At 40.7% G+C, this 17,777-nt stretch overlaps 1 protein-coding gene across 1 annotated transcript in view; it reads left to right on the forward strand.

Annotated features, from left to right (window-relative positions):
- Window positions 1-17,777, forward strand: part of ARSB (arylsulfatase B) — a 359,168-nt gene that overhangs the window by 195,579 nt on the left and 145,812 nt on the right. The window contains exon 6 of the mRNA XM_053701372.1: window positions 12,513-12,583. Coding sequence (XP_053557347.1) covers window positions 12,513-12,583 — 71 coding nt within the window. The remainder of the gene's footprint in view (window positions 1-12,512; window positions 12,584-17,777) is intronic.

The raw sequence follows: 17,777 nt of genomic DNA on the forward strand, positions 1-17,777 counted from the left end.
GCTCTGAGAATTGCTCATTCTTTTATCTGTGATGCGAACATGCAAATTATTCGCCTAAATGCAAAGGCCTCTGGCTGTGCTGTCCTAGCCCGCCAGATGCTCTGGTTAAAGTCTTGGTCTGCGGATATGACTTCTAAGTCCAGACTCCTTTCTTTTCCCTTCAAGGGAAAAATTTTATTTGGTCCAGGCCTGGACTCCATTATTTCTACGATTACCGGAGGCAAGGGTGCCTTGCTACCGCAAGATAAGAAGAACAAGTCTAAGGAATGACAAACTTCTAATTTCCGTTCCTTTCGTTCTGACAAATCCCAACGACAACAATCCTCCTCCAAGCCTGAGCAACCCAAGAGTACTTGGAAGCCAGCTCAGTCCTGGAATAAGTCCAAGCAGAATAAGAAGCCCACTAAAAACAAATTGGCATGAAGGGGCGGGCCCCAATCCAGGATCAGATCATGTAGGGGGCATACTATCTCTTTTTTTCAGACGCCTGGTTCAAGGACGTACTGAATTCGTGGGTCTTAGAGGTGGTATCTCAAGGATACAAGATAGGCTTCAAATCTCATCCGCCAAGGAGCAGATTCCTTATCTCGAATCTGTCTACCAGACCAGAAAAGAGGGATGCCTTTCTAGGGTGCGTTCAGGATCTATCCTCCTTAGGAGTTATTGTCCCGGTGCCTATCGAAGAAAGAGGTTTGGGGTTTTATTCAAACCTTTTGGTGGTCCCAAAGAAGGAGGGAACTTTCCACCCAATTCTGGACCTATGGTGCTTAAACAAATTTCTCAGTTTCCCTTCCTTCAAGATGGAGACGCTAAGGTCCATCCTACCTTTAATTTAATAAGGCCAGATTATGACCGCTATAGATCTGAAGGACGCTTACCTTCATGTTCCAATCCACAGGGAACACTTTCAGTTCCTGAGGTTTGCATTCCTGGACCAGCACTTCTAATTCATTGCCCTTCCATTTGGCCTAGCTACTGCTCCAAGAATCTTTACGAAGGTTCTGGGGTCTCTTGTAGCCATTGCCATGGAGTCCCTTCTCAGTCTTCTTCGATCACATGGATGGAAGATAAACTTGGAAAATAGTTCTCTTATCCCAAGTACCAGGGTGGAATTCCTGGGTACTATAATAGACTCCATATCCATGAGGATATTTCTAACAGACCAGAGACATTGCAAGCTAACTTCAGCATGTCTTGCCCTCCGGACCTCCTTGAGTCCCTCTGTGTCTCAGTGTATGAAGCTGATTGGTCTCATGGTGTCCTGCATGGACATCATTCCTTTTGCCAGGTTCCATCTCAGACTTTTACAATTGTGCATGCTGAGACAGTGGAACAGCGATCATTCAGATCTGTCTCAACAGATTGTATTAGACAGCCGGTCAAGAGAATCTCTCTTTTGGTGACTCTGCCAAGATCATCTGTACCGAGGGACATGCTTCTTAAGACCATCCTGGGAGATTGTGACTACGGACGCAAGCCTATCCGGATGGGGAGCTGTTTGGGGTGCCAGGAAGGCACAGGGGTTGTGGATTCATCACTCCCAAACAATATTTCTTTCATGTAATTAGCAAGAGTCCATGAGCTAGTGACGTATGGGATATACATTCCTACCAGGAGGGGCAAAGTTTCCCAAACCTTAAAATGCCTATAAATACACCCCTCACCACACCCACAAATCAGTTTTACAAACTTTGCCTCCTATGGAGGTGGTGAAGTAAGTTTGTGCTAGATTCTACGTTGATATGCGCTCCGCAGCAGGTTGGAGCCCGGTTTTCCTCTCAGCGTGCAGTGAATGTCAGAGGGATGTGAGGAGAGTATTGCCTATTTGAATGCAATGATCTCCTTCTACGGGGTCTATTTCATAGGTTCTCTGTTATCGGTCGTAGAGATTCATCTCTTACCTCACTTTTCAGATCGACGATATACTCTTATATATATACCATTACCTCTGCTGATTTTCGTTTCAGTACTGGTTTGGCTTTCTACAACATGTAGATGAGTGTCCTGGGGTAAGTAAGTAAGCTTATTTTCTGTGACACTCTAAGCTATGGTTAGGCACTTTTTTATAAAGTTCTAAATATATGTATTCAAACATTTATTTGCCTTGACTCAGGATGTTCAACATTCCTTATTTTCAGACAGTCAGTTTCATATTTGGGATAATGCATTTGAATCAATCATTTTTTCTTACCTTAAAAAATTTGACTTTTTCCCTGTGGGCTGTTAGGCTCGCGGGGGCTGAAAATGCTTCATTTTATTGCGTCATTCTTGGCGCGGACTTTTTTGGCGCAAATTTTTTTTTCTGTTTCCGGCGTCATACGTGTCGCCGGAAGTTGCGTCATTTTTTGACGTTTTTTTGCGTCAAAAGTGTCGGCGTTCCGGATGTGGCGTCATTTTTGGCGCTAAAAAATATGGGCGTCATTTTTGTCTCCACATTATTTAAGTCTCATTATTTATTGCTTCTGGTTGCTAGAAGCTTGTTCACTGGCATTTTTTTCCCATTCCTGAAACTGTCATTTAAGGAATTTGATCAATTTTGCTTTATATGTTGTTTTTTCTATTACATATTGCAAGATGTTCCACGTTGCAACTGAGTCAGAAGATACTTCAGGAAAATCGCTGCCCGGTGCTGGAGCTACCAAGCTAAGTGTATCTGCTATAAACTTTTGGTATCTGTTTCTCCAGCTGTTGTTTGTATTGCATGTCATGACAAACTTATTAATGCAGATACAATTTCCTTTAGTACTGTTACATTACCTGTTGCTGTTCCGTCAACATCTAATTTTCAGAGTGTTCCTGATAACATAAGAGATTTTATTTTTAAATCCATTAAGAAGGCTATGTCTGTTATTTCTCCTTCTAGTATACATAAAAGTCTTCTCTTTTTTCAGATGAATTTTTAAATGAACATCATCATTCTGATACTGATAATGGTTCTTCTGGTTCAGAGGTTTCTGTCTCAGAGGTTGATGCTGATAAATCTTTGTATTTGTTCAAGATGGAATTTATTCGTTCTTTACTTAAAGAAGTATTAATTGCATTAGAAATAGAGGATTCTGGTCCTCTTGATACTAAATCTAAACGTTTAAATAAGGTTTTTAAATCTCCTGTAGTTATTCCAGAAGTGTTTTCTCTCCCTGATGCTATTTCTGAAGTAATTTCCAGGGAATGGAATAATTTGGGTAATTCATTTACTCCTTCTAAAAACGTTTTAAGCAATTATATCCTGTGCCATCTGACAGATTAGAGTTTTTTGGGACAAAATCCCTAAGGTTAATGGGGCTGTCTCTACTCCTGCTATATTTTTAGCGGATGTTGCTGCAGCTTCAACTTTTTGGTTAGAAGCTTTAGCGCAACAAGTAACAGATCATAATTTTATAGCATTATTATTATTCTATAACATGCTAATAATTTTATTTGTGATACCATCTTTTGATATCATTAGAGTTGATGTCAGGTATATGTCTCTAGCTATTTTAGCTAGAAGAGCTTTATGGCTTAAAACTTGGAATGCTGATATGTCTTCTAAGTCAACTTTGCTTTCCCTTTCTTTCCAGGGTAATAAATTATTCGGTTCTCAGTTGGATTCTATTATCTCAACTGTTACTGGAGGGAAGGGAACTTTTTTACCAAAGGATAAAAAATCTAAGGTAAATTTAGGTCTAATAATCGTTTTCGTTCCTTTCCTCACAACAAGGAACAAAAGCCTGATCCTTCATCCTCAGGAGCGGTATCAGTTTGGAAACCATTTCCAGTTTGGAATATATCCAAGCCTTATAGAAACCTAAAGCCAGCTCCTAAGTACCCATGAAGGTGCGGCCCTCATTCCAGCTCAGCTGGTATGGAGCAGATTACGTTTTCTTCAAAGAAATTTGGATCAATTCCGTTCACAATCTCTGGTTTCAGAACATTGTTTCAGAAAGGTACAGAATTGGCTTCAAGTTAAGGCCTCCTGCAAAGAGATTTTTTTCTTTCCCGTGTCCCAGTAAACCCAGCAAAGGCTCAGCATTTCTGAAATGTGTTTCAGATCTAGAGTTGGCTGGAGTAATTATGCCAGTTCCAGTTCTGGAACAGGGGCTGGGGTTTTATTCTATCTCTTCATTGTACCAAAGAAGGTCAATTCCTTCAGACCAGTTCCAGATCTATCAATATTGAATCGTTATGTAAGGATACCAACATTCAAGATGGTAACTGTAGGACTATCCTGCCTTTTGTTTAGCAAGGGCATTATATGTCTACAATAGATTTACAGGATGCATATCTGCATATTCCGATTCATCCAGATCACTTTTAGTTTCTGAGATTCTCTTTTTAGACAAGCATTACCAGTTTTGTGGCTCTACCGTTTGGCCTAGCATCAGCTCCAAGAATTTTTTTCAAAGGTTCTCGGTGCCCTTCTGTCTGTAATCAGAGAACAGGGTTTTGGTATTTCCTTATTTGGACGATATCTTGGTACTTGCTCAGTCTTCACATTTTCGCAGAATCTCATACGAATCGACTTGTGTTGTTTCTTCAAGATCATGGTTGGAGGATCAATTTACCAAAATGTTCATTGATTCCTCAGACAAGGGTAACCTTTTTAGGTTTCCAGATAGATTCAGTGTCTATGACTCTGTCCTTGTCAGACAAGAGAAGTTTAACATTGATATCAGCTTGTCAAAACCTTCAGTCACAATCATTCCCTTTGGTAGCCTTATGCATGGAAATTTTAGGTCTTAGGACTGCCGCATCGGATGCAATCTCCTTTGCTCGTTTTCACATGCGACCTCTTCAGCTCTGTATGCTGAACCAATGGTGCAGGGATTACACAAAGATATCTCAATTAATATCTTTAAACCGATTATACGACACTCTCTGACGTGGTGGACAGATCACCATTGTTTAGTTCAGGGGGCTTCTTTGTTCTTCCAACCTGGACTATAATCTCAACAGATGCAAGTCTTACAGGTTGGGGAGCTGTCTGGGGGTCTCTGACGGCACAAGGGGTTTGGGAATCTCAGGAGGTGAGATTACCGATCAATATTTTGGAACTCCGTGCAATTTTCAGAGCTCTTCAGTCTTGGCCTCTTCTGAAGAGAGAGTTGTTCATTTGTTTTCAGATAGACAATGTCACAACTGTGGCATACATCAATCATCGAGGGACTCACAGTCCTCTGGCTATGAAAGAAGTATCTCGAATTTTGGTTTGGGCGGAATCCAGCTCCTGTCTAATCTCTGCGGTTCATATCCCAGGTATAGACAATTGGGAAGCGGATTATCTCAGTCGCCAAACGTTGCATCCGGGCGAATGGTCTCTTCACCCAGAGGTATTTCTTCAGATTGTTCAAATGTGGGAACTCCCAGAAATAGATCTGATGGCTTCTCATCTAAACAAGAAACTTCCCTGGTATCTGTCCAGATCCCGGGATCCTTGGGCGGAGGCAGTGGATGCATTATCACTTCCTTGGAAGTATCATCCTGCCTATATCTTTCCGCCTCTAGTTCTTCTTCCAAGAGTATTCTCCAAGATTCTAAAGGAATGCTCGTTTGTCCTGCTGGTAGCTCCAGCATGGCCTCTCAGGTTTTGGTATGCGGATCTTGTCCGGATGGCCTCTTGCCAGCTGTGGACTCTTCCGTTAAGACCAGACTTTCTGTCGCAAGGTCCTTTCTTCCATCAGGATCTCAAATCCTTACATTTTAAGGTATGGAGTTTGAACGCTTGATTCTTGGTCAAAGAGGTTTCTCTGACTCTGTGATTGATACTATGTGACAGGCTCGTAAATCTGTATCTAGAGACATATATTATAGAGTCTGGAAGACTTATATTTCTTAATGTCTTTCTCATCATTTTTCTTGGCATTCTTTTTGAATACCGAGAATTTTACAGTTTCTTAAGGATGGTTTAGATAAAGGTTTGTCCGCAAGTTCCTTGAATGGACAAATCTCTGCTCTTTCTGTTCTTTTTCACAGAAAGATTGCTAATCTTCCTGATATTCATTGTTTTGTACAAGCTTTGGTTCGTATAAAACCTGTCATTAAGTCAATTTCTCCTCCTTGGAGTTTGAATTTGGTTCTGGGGGCTCTTCAAGCTCCTCCTTTTGAACCCATGTATTCTTTGGTCATTAAATTACTTTCTTGGAAAGTTTTGTTTCTTTTGGCCATCTCTTCTGCCAGAAGAGTCTCTGAATTATCTGCTCTTTCTTGTGAGTCTCCTTTTCTGATTTTTCATCAGGATAAGGTGGTGCTGCAAACTTCTTTTGAATTTTTTACCTAAGGTTGTGAATTCTAACAACATTAGTAGAAAAATTGTGGTTCCTTCATTATGTCCTAATCCTATGAATTCTAAGGAGAAATCATTGCATTCTTTGGATGCTGTTAGAGTTTTGTATTATTATGTTGAAACTACTAAGTCTTTCCGAAAGACTTCTAGTCTATTTGTCATCTTTTCCGGTTCATGAAAAGGCCAGAAAGCTTCTGCCATTTCTTTGGCATCTTGGTTGAAATCTTTATTTCATCATGCCTATGTCGAGTCGGGTAAAACTCCGCCTCGAAGGATTACAGCTCATTCTACTAGGTCAGTTTCTACTTCCTGGGCGTTTAGGAATGAAGCTTCGGTTGATCAGATTTGCAAAGCAGCAACTTGGTCCTCTTTGCATACTTTTACTAAATTCTACCATTTTTGATGTGTTTTCTTCTTCTGAAGCAGTTTTTGGTAGAAAAGTACTTCAGGCAGTGGTTTCAGTTTGAATCTTCTGCTTATGTTTTCATTAAACTTTATTTTGGGTGTGGATTATTTTCAGCAGGAATTGGCTGTCTTTATTTTATCCCTCCCTCTCTAGTGACTCTTGCGTGGAAAGATCCACATCTTGGGTAGTCATTATCCCATACGTCACTAGCTCATGGACTCTTGCTAATTACATGAAAGAAAACATAATTTACGTAAGAACTTACCTGATAAATTCATTTCTTTCATATTAGCAAGAGTCCATGAGGCCCACCCTTTTTTGTGGTGGTTATGATTTTTTTGTATAAAGCACAATTATTCCAATTCCTTATTTTTTATGCTTTCGCACTTTTTTCTTATCACCCCACTTCTTGGCTATTCGTTAAACTGATTTGTGGGTGTGGTGAGGGGTGTATTTATAGGCATTTTAAGGTTTGGGAAACTTTGCCCCTCCTGGTAGGAATGTATATCCCATACGTCACTAGCTCATGGACTCTTGCTAATATGAAAGAAATGAATTTATCAGGTAAGTTCTTACATAAATTATGTTTTTGGAACTATGGGCAATTTTCAAGGCCTTGAAGGCTTGGCCACTTCTGGGTTCCTCCCAGTTTATCAGATTCCAATCAGACAATACAACCTCTGTGGCTTACATCAACCATCAGGGAGAAGTTCCTTGGCAATGAAGGAAGTATCTCAGATTCTGGAGGGGGCGGAAGCCCACAGCTGTTCGCTGTCAGCAATCCACATTCTGGTCTCATGGTGTCCCGTCTCAATTCCAAGCAACCCAGGTACGGGTCGAGAGATCCCCAAGCGGATCTAAAACATGCACTAGCAGTGCCCTGGAAGTTCTAATTTATATATCTTTTTCCTCCATTACCGCTTCTTCCTCGAGTGGTGGCCCGCATCAAGCAGGAGAGGGTATCAGTAATTCTGATTGCTCCGTAGTGGCCATGAAGGACGTGGTTCGCAGATCTAGTGGGGATGTCCTCATCTCCTCCGTGGAAGTTACATTGTCGCAGAGACCTGCTGATACAAGGTCCATTTGTTAATCAAAATCTAGATTCTCTGAGGCTGACTACGTGGAGATTGAGCGCTTAGTCTTAGCCAAGAGAGGTTTCTCTGAGAGTGTCATTGATACTCTTGTTTAAACTCGTAAACCAGTTACTCAGCATATCTACCACAAGGTGTGGAGGACCTACTTGTTCTGGTGTGAAGAGCGTGTTTTTTCCTAGCACAGAGTTAAGGTTGCCAGGATCTTATCTTTTCTCCATTATGGGCTGGAGAAGTGCTTTTCTGCTAGTTCCCTGAGGGGACATATTTCGTCCCTCTCGGTTTTATTGCACAAGGGACTTGCTGAGCTTCCAGACGTGCAGTCCTTTGATAAGGCTCTGATTAGGATCAGACCTGTGTTTAGATCTCGGGCTCCTCCTTGGAGCCTAAATCTTGTTCTTCAGGTTTTGCAGCAGGTTCCGTTTGAGCCTCTCCATTCCGTTGACATTAAATTGTTATCTTGGAAGGTTCTCTTTTTATTGGCTATTGCCTCTGCGCGCAGAGTTTCTGAGATCTCTGCTTTGCAATGTGAGCCCCCTTATCTGATTTTTCATGCAGATAAGGCAGTTTTAAGTACTAAATTAGGTTTTCTTCCTAAGGTTGTGTCAGATCGCAACATCAATCGGGAGATTGTGGTTCCTTCCTTGTGTCCTAATCCTTCTTCATCGAAGGAACACTTCCTTCACAATTTTGATGTGGTTCGCGCCTTGAAGTTCTATCTTCAGGCTACTAAGGAGTTTAGACAATATTCCTCTCTGTTTGTTGTCTATTTGGGGAAGCGTAAGGAGCAGAAGGCTACTTCGACTTCCCTATCTTTTTGGTTAAGGGTATCATCCCCTTAATTTACGAGACAGTGGGACACCGTCCTCCTGAGAGGATAACGGCTCATTCCACTAGAGCAGTGGCTTTCTCTTGGGCCTTTAAGAACAAGGGTTCTATGGATCAGATTTGTAAGACGGCTTCCTGGTCCTCCTTACATACTTTTTCAAAATTTTACAAGTTTAATGTTTTTGCTTTGGCTGAAGCAGCTTTCGAGAGAATAGTTTTGCAGGCTGTAATGCCCTCAGAATAGGGTCCCCCTCTTCCTTTTTGTTCCCTCCCGCTATTCATTCAGTGTCCTCTGGAGCTTGGGTATAGTTTTCCCAACAGTAAGGAATGAAGCCGTGGACTCTCCCTATCTTAGGAAGGTAAACATAATTTAAGCTTACCATATAAATTCCTTTCCTTTTAGGGAGAGTCCACGGCCCCCACACACTTTTTCTTGTCTATGGGCGGTCCCCTATTATTTATTTTATTCTTCTGGCACTATTTATACTCTGTTTCTCCTACTTTTTGTTCCCTTGACAGAATGACTGGGGTAATGAGGAAGTGGGAGGGATATTTAAGCCTTTGGCTGGTGTGTCTTTGCCTCCTCCTGGTGGACAAGTGTTGTATTTCCCAACAGTAAGGCATCAAGCCGTGGACTCTCCCTATCTGGAAGGAAAGTAATTGTGGTAAGCATAAATTATGTTTTTGGACCAATATTGCATTGCTGCTCTGTAGCTGATTTTAACTTTGGTGGGAAGAAATACATAACTATTGGCTAACAGTGCAATAGTAAAATTCTCCAATTAATGATAACATTGTCTTACTGCGCATTTATGTCCCTTTAAACACTGTGAATTATAGATACAATATCTTAGAAACATTTTGTTAAAATATCTGAATGCAGTTTTTTTTTCTCTCCTAACCATTGACATTCACTATTATTAAATGTATATAATATTTGTAAAATTTATAATGAATAAGATAATTGTAATGAATATTCAGAGTAATCTTTTGTCTTTTTTTTTCTTGCATGTAGATTTTATTGTTTAACCCTTTAACTGCTGAGCCATTTCCATCCCTGTGCTGAGCTGTTTTGCAGTTTATAGATGCTACTTACATTTAGGCCCTACTGTAGGCCATTTTTCAGTGAGAAACCCACATATTATATGTCACACATATTTACCACAATAATCACCTGGCTACTAAAACTTATATAGGGGGACTTATTTTGAAGAAGGCTTATGAACTTAAAAACATGGGGTCTTGGGTGTCTCTAGGCCTTTTTGATGGCCTTTTAGAGGATATGTAGTGCTTAAAACATGTGTGTGTTTATATTTTTATTTTTTAAATGTTTATAATTAAACCTCCAAGACACACCATGTGAAAGAGCATGGCATTACAAACAGTTGGTCTTTCAATGTTTCTAGAGCTTAAGAAAGCTGTGATCAAGGGGTTTAAACACCAACCCCTCCATACAGCTCCCTTAATCCCTCTTCATCTTCCCGTCACTTCTGAGTTTCCAGGGCTTGGTGATTTTGACAGATTCACCAGTTATGTGCTAATTTATTGCAAGCCCGTAAATGGTAAAATTCGCCCAATTATGGGTGCGTGATAAAAAAACCTGTGGTGGAATACTGTCCATGCAAAAACCACTGGAAAACCTAACCGGACTAATAAGAACCGGTATACATAAAAGAACACACCCTAGTGGCTAATGCCTTTCCATGCCTGTTGACATCATGCTCAAAACTGTGTTCTATCTTCAGGCTACTAAGGAGTTTAGACAATCTTCCTCTCTGTTTGTTGTCTATTTGGGGAAGCGTAAGGGGCAGAAGGCTACTTCGACTTCCCTATCTTTTTGGTTAAGGAGCTTACGAGACAGAGAGACATTGTCCTCCTGAGAGGATAACGGCTCATTCCACTAGAGCAGTTGCTTCCTCTTGGGCCTTTAAGAACGAGGCCTCTATGGATCAGATTTGTAAGGCGGCTTCTTGGTCTTCCTTACATACTTTTTTAAAATTTTACAATTTTAATGTTTTTCCTTCGGCTGAAGCATCTTTCGGGAGAATAGTTTTGCAGGCTGTAATGCCCTCAGAATAGGGTCCGCCTCTTCTTTTTTGTTCCCTCCCGCTATTCATTCAGTGTCCTCTGGAGCTTAGGTATAGTTTTCCCAACAGTAAGGAATGAAGCCGTGGACTCTCCCTATCTTAGGAAGAGATACCAGATAAATTCCTTTCCTTCCGTATAGGGAGAGTCCACGGCCCCCGCCCATTTTTTCTTGTCTATGGGCGGTCCCCTATTATTTATTTTATTCTTCTGGCACCATTTATACCCTAATGTTTCTCCTAGTTTTCCTTGTTCCCTCGACAAAATGACTGGGGTAATGAGGAAGTGGGAGGGATATTTAAGCCTTTGGCTGGGGTGTCTTTGCCTCCTTACTGGTGGCCAGGTGTTGTATTTCCCAACAGTAAGGCATGAAGCCGTGGACTCTCCCTATCCGGAAGGAAAGGAGTTTATCTGGTAAGCATAAATTATGTTTTTGGACCAATATTGCATTGCTGCTCTGTAACTGATTTCAACTTTGGTGGGAAGAAATACATACCTATTGGCTAACAGTGCAATAGTAAAATTCTCCAATTAATGATAGCATTGTCTTACTGCGCATTTATGTCCCTTTAAGCACCGTGAATTATAGATACAATATCTTAGAAACATCTTGTTAAAATATCTGAATGCAGGTTTTTTTTGTCTCCTTACCATTGACATTCACTATTATTAAATGTATATAATATTTGTAAAATTTATAATGAATAACATAATTGTAATGAACATTCAGAGTAATCTTTTGTCTTTTTTTTCCTTGCATGTAGATTTTATTGTTTAACCCTTTAACTGCTAAGATGCTACTTACATTTAGGCCCTACTGTAGGCCATTTTTCAGTGAGAAACCCACATATTATATGTCACACATATTTACCACAATGATCACCTGGCTACTAAAACTTATATAGGGGGACTTATTTTGAAGAAGGCTTATGAACTTAAAAACATGGGGTCTTGGGTGTCTCTAGGCCTTTTTGATGGCCTGTTAGAGGATATGTAGTGCTTAAAACATGTGTGTGTTTATATTTTTATTTTTTAAGTGTTTATAATTAAACCTCCAAGACACACCATGTGAAAGAGCATGGCATTACAAACAGTTGGTCTGTCAATGTTTCTAGAGCTTAAGAAAGCTGTGATCAAGGGGTTTAAACACCAACCCCTCCATCCAGCTCCCTTAATCCCTCTTCATCTTCCCGTCACTTCTGAGTTTCCAGGGCTTGGTGATTTTAACAGATTAACCAGTTATGCGCTAATTTATTGCGTGCCCGTAAATGGTCAAATTCGCCCAATTATGGGTGCGTGATAAAAAAACCTGTGGTGGAATACTGTCCATGCAAAAACCACTGGAAACCTAACCGGACTAATAAGAACCGGTATACATAAACGAACACACCCTAGTGGCTAATGCCGTTACATGCCTGTTGACATCATGCTCAAAACTGTGTATGACATGGAAACTACCATCATGCCACGCTCAAATTACATACGATGCCAGCTACAGTAATGGCAGTGAGCACGCCTGTGAACGTTAGGATTTCAGTAATGCTACTTTTGAGCTCTATTGAGATTTAGATTGGTAGATAACTTTTAGTAACAAAAGTGATTGTTTTTTACTTTAATGTACCTTGGATTTATATATGTGTCTCATTATGTAGCCAGTATCTTCCTGCATGGATTATTGTTGCACCTAATCTTCTCTATTTGATAATATTACACTTTTATAATGTTAGAATAAATTGTTTGCAGCAGAGAAAGACAATTGTTACTTGTCAGGTTGTTGTCACCTGTTAAAGATGCCGTTGCTAAAAACTAAAATAGAGACAATTTTCTTCTGTTTGGTTCACAGTGAAGGAAGTGCATCCCCTAGAGTAGAGATCCTGCATAATATAGATCCTCTGTATGAAGATACAACTCCATGTAAGTACACCCTGTATTATTTAATTACATTTTACTTATAGATTGAGCATCTTCTCTAAGTTTTAAGGTAAATCTATTATTATTTCCATGTTTAAAAGGACATAGTAGTATATTGAAACGCGAGTGAGTGCATTTCAGTTTTGCTTACAAGTGTTTTTGCAGTTTAATAATAGCAGAAATTCTTTTAGTGAAAGTTATTAATCTTTCAAGGGCAAACATTTTCATATCCCTTTTAAGAGTCCCCAAGACACATAGGTGAATCAACTCCCCCCTGCTGGCTGCTCCTAAAATTTAGCTTGGCACATCTCAATCCTTTATAGGCCTCATAGCTAAATACTACTTTTACTATTTTATTGTGTTCGATTTGCCACGTGAAAAGCTGTTCCAATCCTTATAAAGAGCATAATATACTAATATAAATGCACAATCAAATAAAACACACTATAAAAATAAAAATCAACAAAACTATAAGAATTTGGGGTGTTGTGGGCTTTTTATTAAAAAAAACTTTTTTAAGGTGTGAACTGAGCATACACACAAATGTTAATGTTAAAAGAAATAACTCTTAAAACAGGAAAAAATGGGTTGAATTTAAATATATATAAAAAAATCTTGCAAAATATATTATTGTATTTTTTTATGTATTGGAGTAGGGTTACCACACGAGGTATACAATGTGATTTTGTGCCATTTTGATTGTGATTTTAATACATTTAATTAAAAAAAATGGATAAATGGATAATAGTGGGATTTTCAAATTGATTATAAGGACTTTTAATTTGAAAACCCCATGAAAAAAAACCCAGGATGCACTTCCTATGAAATTCTGATTAATGGGAATGGGGACCCCTAAGATGCGCAGAATCATTAGATAAAATGGAATCACTATGTAGTTCTGTTCTAACTTTTCAGGATCCCTATGTATTCGCTTATTCAATTGTTTTCCAGAGTGTAAAATAATAATGTTCTTTAATTCTACTTCGATAACGTACCACCTTTGTCCTTTCAGAATTCGAAAGTAACTTTAGCATGTTAGGAAATATCTAAAAAGAGAAATGTGTCTATTTTTACCAGATTAGTATGCTTTGAACATACCAAGCACTACAGTGCACTATTTCCTCTGGGATATTCCTATGCATATACGTAATTTTTCATTGTCCTGAATAAACATTTCTAAGTAAACAATGCGTTTCAAGAGGAGTCTGTGTTTCATCAAATTGGCTTCTGTCCTTCTGCAAGGTCATCTTTAAGGCCATTACGTATTGCAAATTCCTCACTCTGTTTACCATTTTAATGATGGAACAATGTCTATTACCCAGCTCCAGTTCTCTAATAATACAAACCAATTTTTATAGGTTGATTTCCTTTGATGTAGATCATTCTCATCTTGCAAGCACTTTTAGGGTTTATTTTATGGCCCATAGCTAATTCACACGTTGGATTAACTAAGCCCCTTTGAGATGCTGGTCAAAGCATGAATAATCCTCCAGCCAAATTTTACCATACACCAGACTGTATCTACACTTGGTATTTTAATTAACATTCATTTCCAGTTATATATTTAAAGGGCCAGTGAATGGGAAAAAATAATAGTTTAATAGTTAGTATATATATATCATATGTCCTGCATAATCTTGTTTTCTTTTATACTGCAGTTAATGGAAGGCAACTGTCTACCCCAATTCAGTCACTATAGCTCACGCTCTGTAACTAGCTGGCTTGAGGTAAATAAATATCTGTATATACATAGCTTGTTTGCGTTATAGAGTTTGAACTGGTGTGGGCTCAGTGTAAAAAACTATGGTGTGGTGAGTGGACAGGGACCCAAGACTGAACTTTATTTACAAGGTAATTGTTATTAAAGAGGTAAAGAGTATGCAGTACAGATATATCATGACAAGGATTAGCTATTAAGGTATTAAAAGTTTTCTCACTGAAAAAAAATTAAATTTAGTGCAGTCACGGTTTCACAGACCTTATAATGGGGGGCAAACACTCCTGGGTTTAGTCGCGGGTGTCCCACAGGAGAGAACGGTGTGGGTAGAGGCATTGTTACAGGTTTTTCATGGTCACAGAAGCATGGGGGTGGAGATGCAGGTGTTCTGGGGGCAGAACCAGGTGGTCTGGGGGTTTGGTTAGGTAGTTGTGGGATGTGAACTACCAGAAAGGACAGAGGCAGGTAGTAGTAATTTCAATTTCCATCTATAGGGGAGGAGAGTCCACTGCTTCATTCATTACTTGTGAGAAGTAAGAGTATGTGTGAAAGTTAGAGTCCGGAGATGCAGGGGGAGTTCTTCTGCGAAACCATCCCGACTCATATTAACAGCTCCTTAAGCAATCAGCGTTGACGAGTTTCGCTGCCTGCTTTCTGCTCTCAGGTCCATGTCAGAAGCGATGCTACTATCTGTCACACTTGAAAGGCTGTGTTCCTGTTCCATGGTGTAGATTCTGGTAAGATCGTTTCATATTTTATACATGTATGATAACGCTAGAAGACAGGGTCACAGTGTGACTCCTTTTATCTGTATAGAATCGAGGGTTAATATCTCCTGAAGGGGACTATTGAACATGAGATGTAATGGGCTCATAGGCTTACAAGCTTGGCGCGCTTTTTCTCATAGCAGGGACGGTCCTTCATTGTGCACCATATGATTCTTCCCTCTTTCCTGACCAGGTGTCTATCAGAGAGGAGTCCTAACTTTCTGTACTGTCTGGGTCATGGGAGGTGGTGAGTGCCACAGCCATTGGGATATATAAAGGTGCAGTTTTTTTAATAAAATAAAGTTTTATTTTTATAGTTCTCCGGTTATTGCACTAGCGATGGAGGATTCTGTTACTTAGAGGGCACGCCCTCTATTCCTAAGGAGTAATTCCTGTTTATAATGTGAGGAGGCTTTACCACCCCCTCAATTATGTTCCATATGCCTTCATGATTTGTTAATATCAAAAATGTTTGATACCACTGAGCTGTCCACTTCTGAGGAATTGTCGTCCAGTGAGGTGTGTACCCTACATGCTTATCTCTCTACACATGCAAAAGCTCTTGGATGCTGGCTCAGTCCTGGAATAAATCCAAGCAAAGCAAGAAGCCCGCTGAGTCTAAGTCGGCATGAACGGGCAGTCCCCAGTCCTTTTCTGGATTGTGTAGGGGGCAAACTGTCGCTCTTTTCAGTCGCTTGGTTGAGGGACGTGCAGAATCCATGGGTCCTGGAAGTCATAGCTCAGGGTCACAAGATAGGTTTCAAGTCTCTGCCACCCAAGGGCAGTTCAGCCTTTCTGGGGTGCGTACAGGATCTGTTCTCTTAGGAGTTATTGTCCCGGTGCCTATCACTGTGAGAGATTTGGTATACTATGCAAACCTTTCGTGGTTCCAAAGGAGGAGGGAATTTTGCATCTGATTTGGACCGGATATGCTTAAACAAGTTTTTAAATGTCCCCTCGTTCAAGAGGGAGACAATAGGTCCATTCTTCCCCTCGTTCCAGAAGGGCAGTTCATGACCACGATAGATCTGAAGGATGCTACCTTCACGTTCCAATCCTCAAGGACCACTTCCAGTTCCTAGGGTTTGCATTCCTGGACCAGCACTTCCAGTTTATTAATCTTCTGTTTGGTCTAGCTGTTATAGGGGGAGCATAACTGCCTTCCAAGTAGTTGACTCGGGGTTGATCCCGGCCAACGCTTTATTCTTCAAGAAGTTTTTTTTGGAGTGTGGACCATTTGGAATTCTCCTATGTCTTCTTCGATCCCATGGATGGAAGATATATCTAGAGAGAGTTTTCTTGTATCGTGTACCAGGGTGGAATTTCCGGGTACTATAATAGTCTCCATAGTCATGAGAATTTTTCTAACAGACCAGAGACATTGCAGGCTAGCTTCAACATGTCTTGCCCTCTACACCTCCTTAAGGCCATCTGTGGCTCGGTGTATGGAGGTGATGGTCTCATGGTGTCCAGCATGGACATCATTTCCTTGCCAGGTTTCCCCTCAGGCTGTTGCAACTGTGCTTGCTGAAGCAGTGGAACGGCGATCATTTGGATCTGTCTCAACAGATTTCTCTGGACAACAAATCGAGAGAATCGCTCTCTGGGGTTTTTGTCCGGATCACTTGTCCCAAGGGATGTCTGTCTCAAGACCATTCTGGGTGATTGTGACTATGGTTGCAAGTCTGTCTGGAAGGGCCTATGGACTCAGGAGGAAAAGCACCTTCCTGATCTCATTTTGGATCTTCAGGGCAATATACAATGCTCTGAAGGCTTGGCCTCTGCTGGGTTCATCCCAGTTTATCAGATTCCAATCAGAGAATATATCCTCGGTGGCTTACATCAACCATCCGGGGGGAACGAGAAGCTCCCTAGCTATGAGGGAAGTAGCTCGGATTCTGGAGTGGGCGGAGACCCACATTTGTTCGCTGTCATCGATCCACATTCCGGGTGTGCACAACTGGGAAGCGGATTTCCTCAGCAGACAATACTTTAATCCGGGGGATTGGTCTCTCCATTCCTAGTGTTTGCAGTGATTTGCAAGAGGAAGATCTTATGATGTCTCATTACCTAGTTACCCAGATATGGGTCGAGGTACAGGGATCCTCAGGCGGAGCTAACAGATGCATTAGCGGTGCCTTGGAGGTTCAATCTAATTTATATTTTACGGCCTTTACCACTACTTCCTAGTGTAGTGGTTCAAATCAAGCAGGAGTCAGTGATACTGATTGCTACGTCTTGGCTGCGAAGGATATGGTTTGCGGATTAGTGGGTATGTCATTATCTCCTCCATGGAAGTTACGTTGTCGCAGGGATCTGCTGACCAAGGTCCTTTTGTTCATCTTTGTCTAGATCTCTGAGGCTGACTGCATGGGGATTGAACGCTTAGTCCTACCTAAGAGTGGGTTGTTTGAGAGTGTTCAAGCTCGTAGCTGGTTGCTCGTCGCATCTATAATAAGGTGTAGAGGACCTACTTATTCTGTTCTCCAGGATCAACTGGAGAAGGGATTTCTACAAGTCCCCTGAGGGGTCAGATTTTGTCCCTGTCTGTGTTACTGCACAAGAGGTTCGCTGAGCTTCCTGATGTGCAGTCACTTGTTAAAGCTCTGCTAGGATCAGACCTATGTTTAGATCTATTGCTCTTTCCTGGAGTTTGAATCTTGTTCTTTAGTTTTTGCACGGGCTCCGTTGGAGCCTATGCATGACGTAGACA

Source organism: Bombina bombina, chromosome 2, assembly GCF_027579735.1.
Source record: "Bombina bombina isolate aBomBom1 chromosome 2, aBomBom1.pri, whole genome shotgun sequence".
In the NCBI taxonomy this organism is placed as follows: Eukaryota; Metazoa; Chordata; class Amphibia; order Anura; family Bombinatoridae; genus Bombina; species Bombina bombina.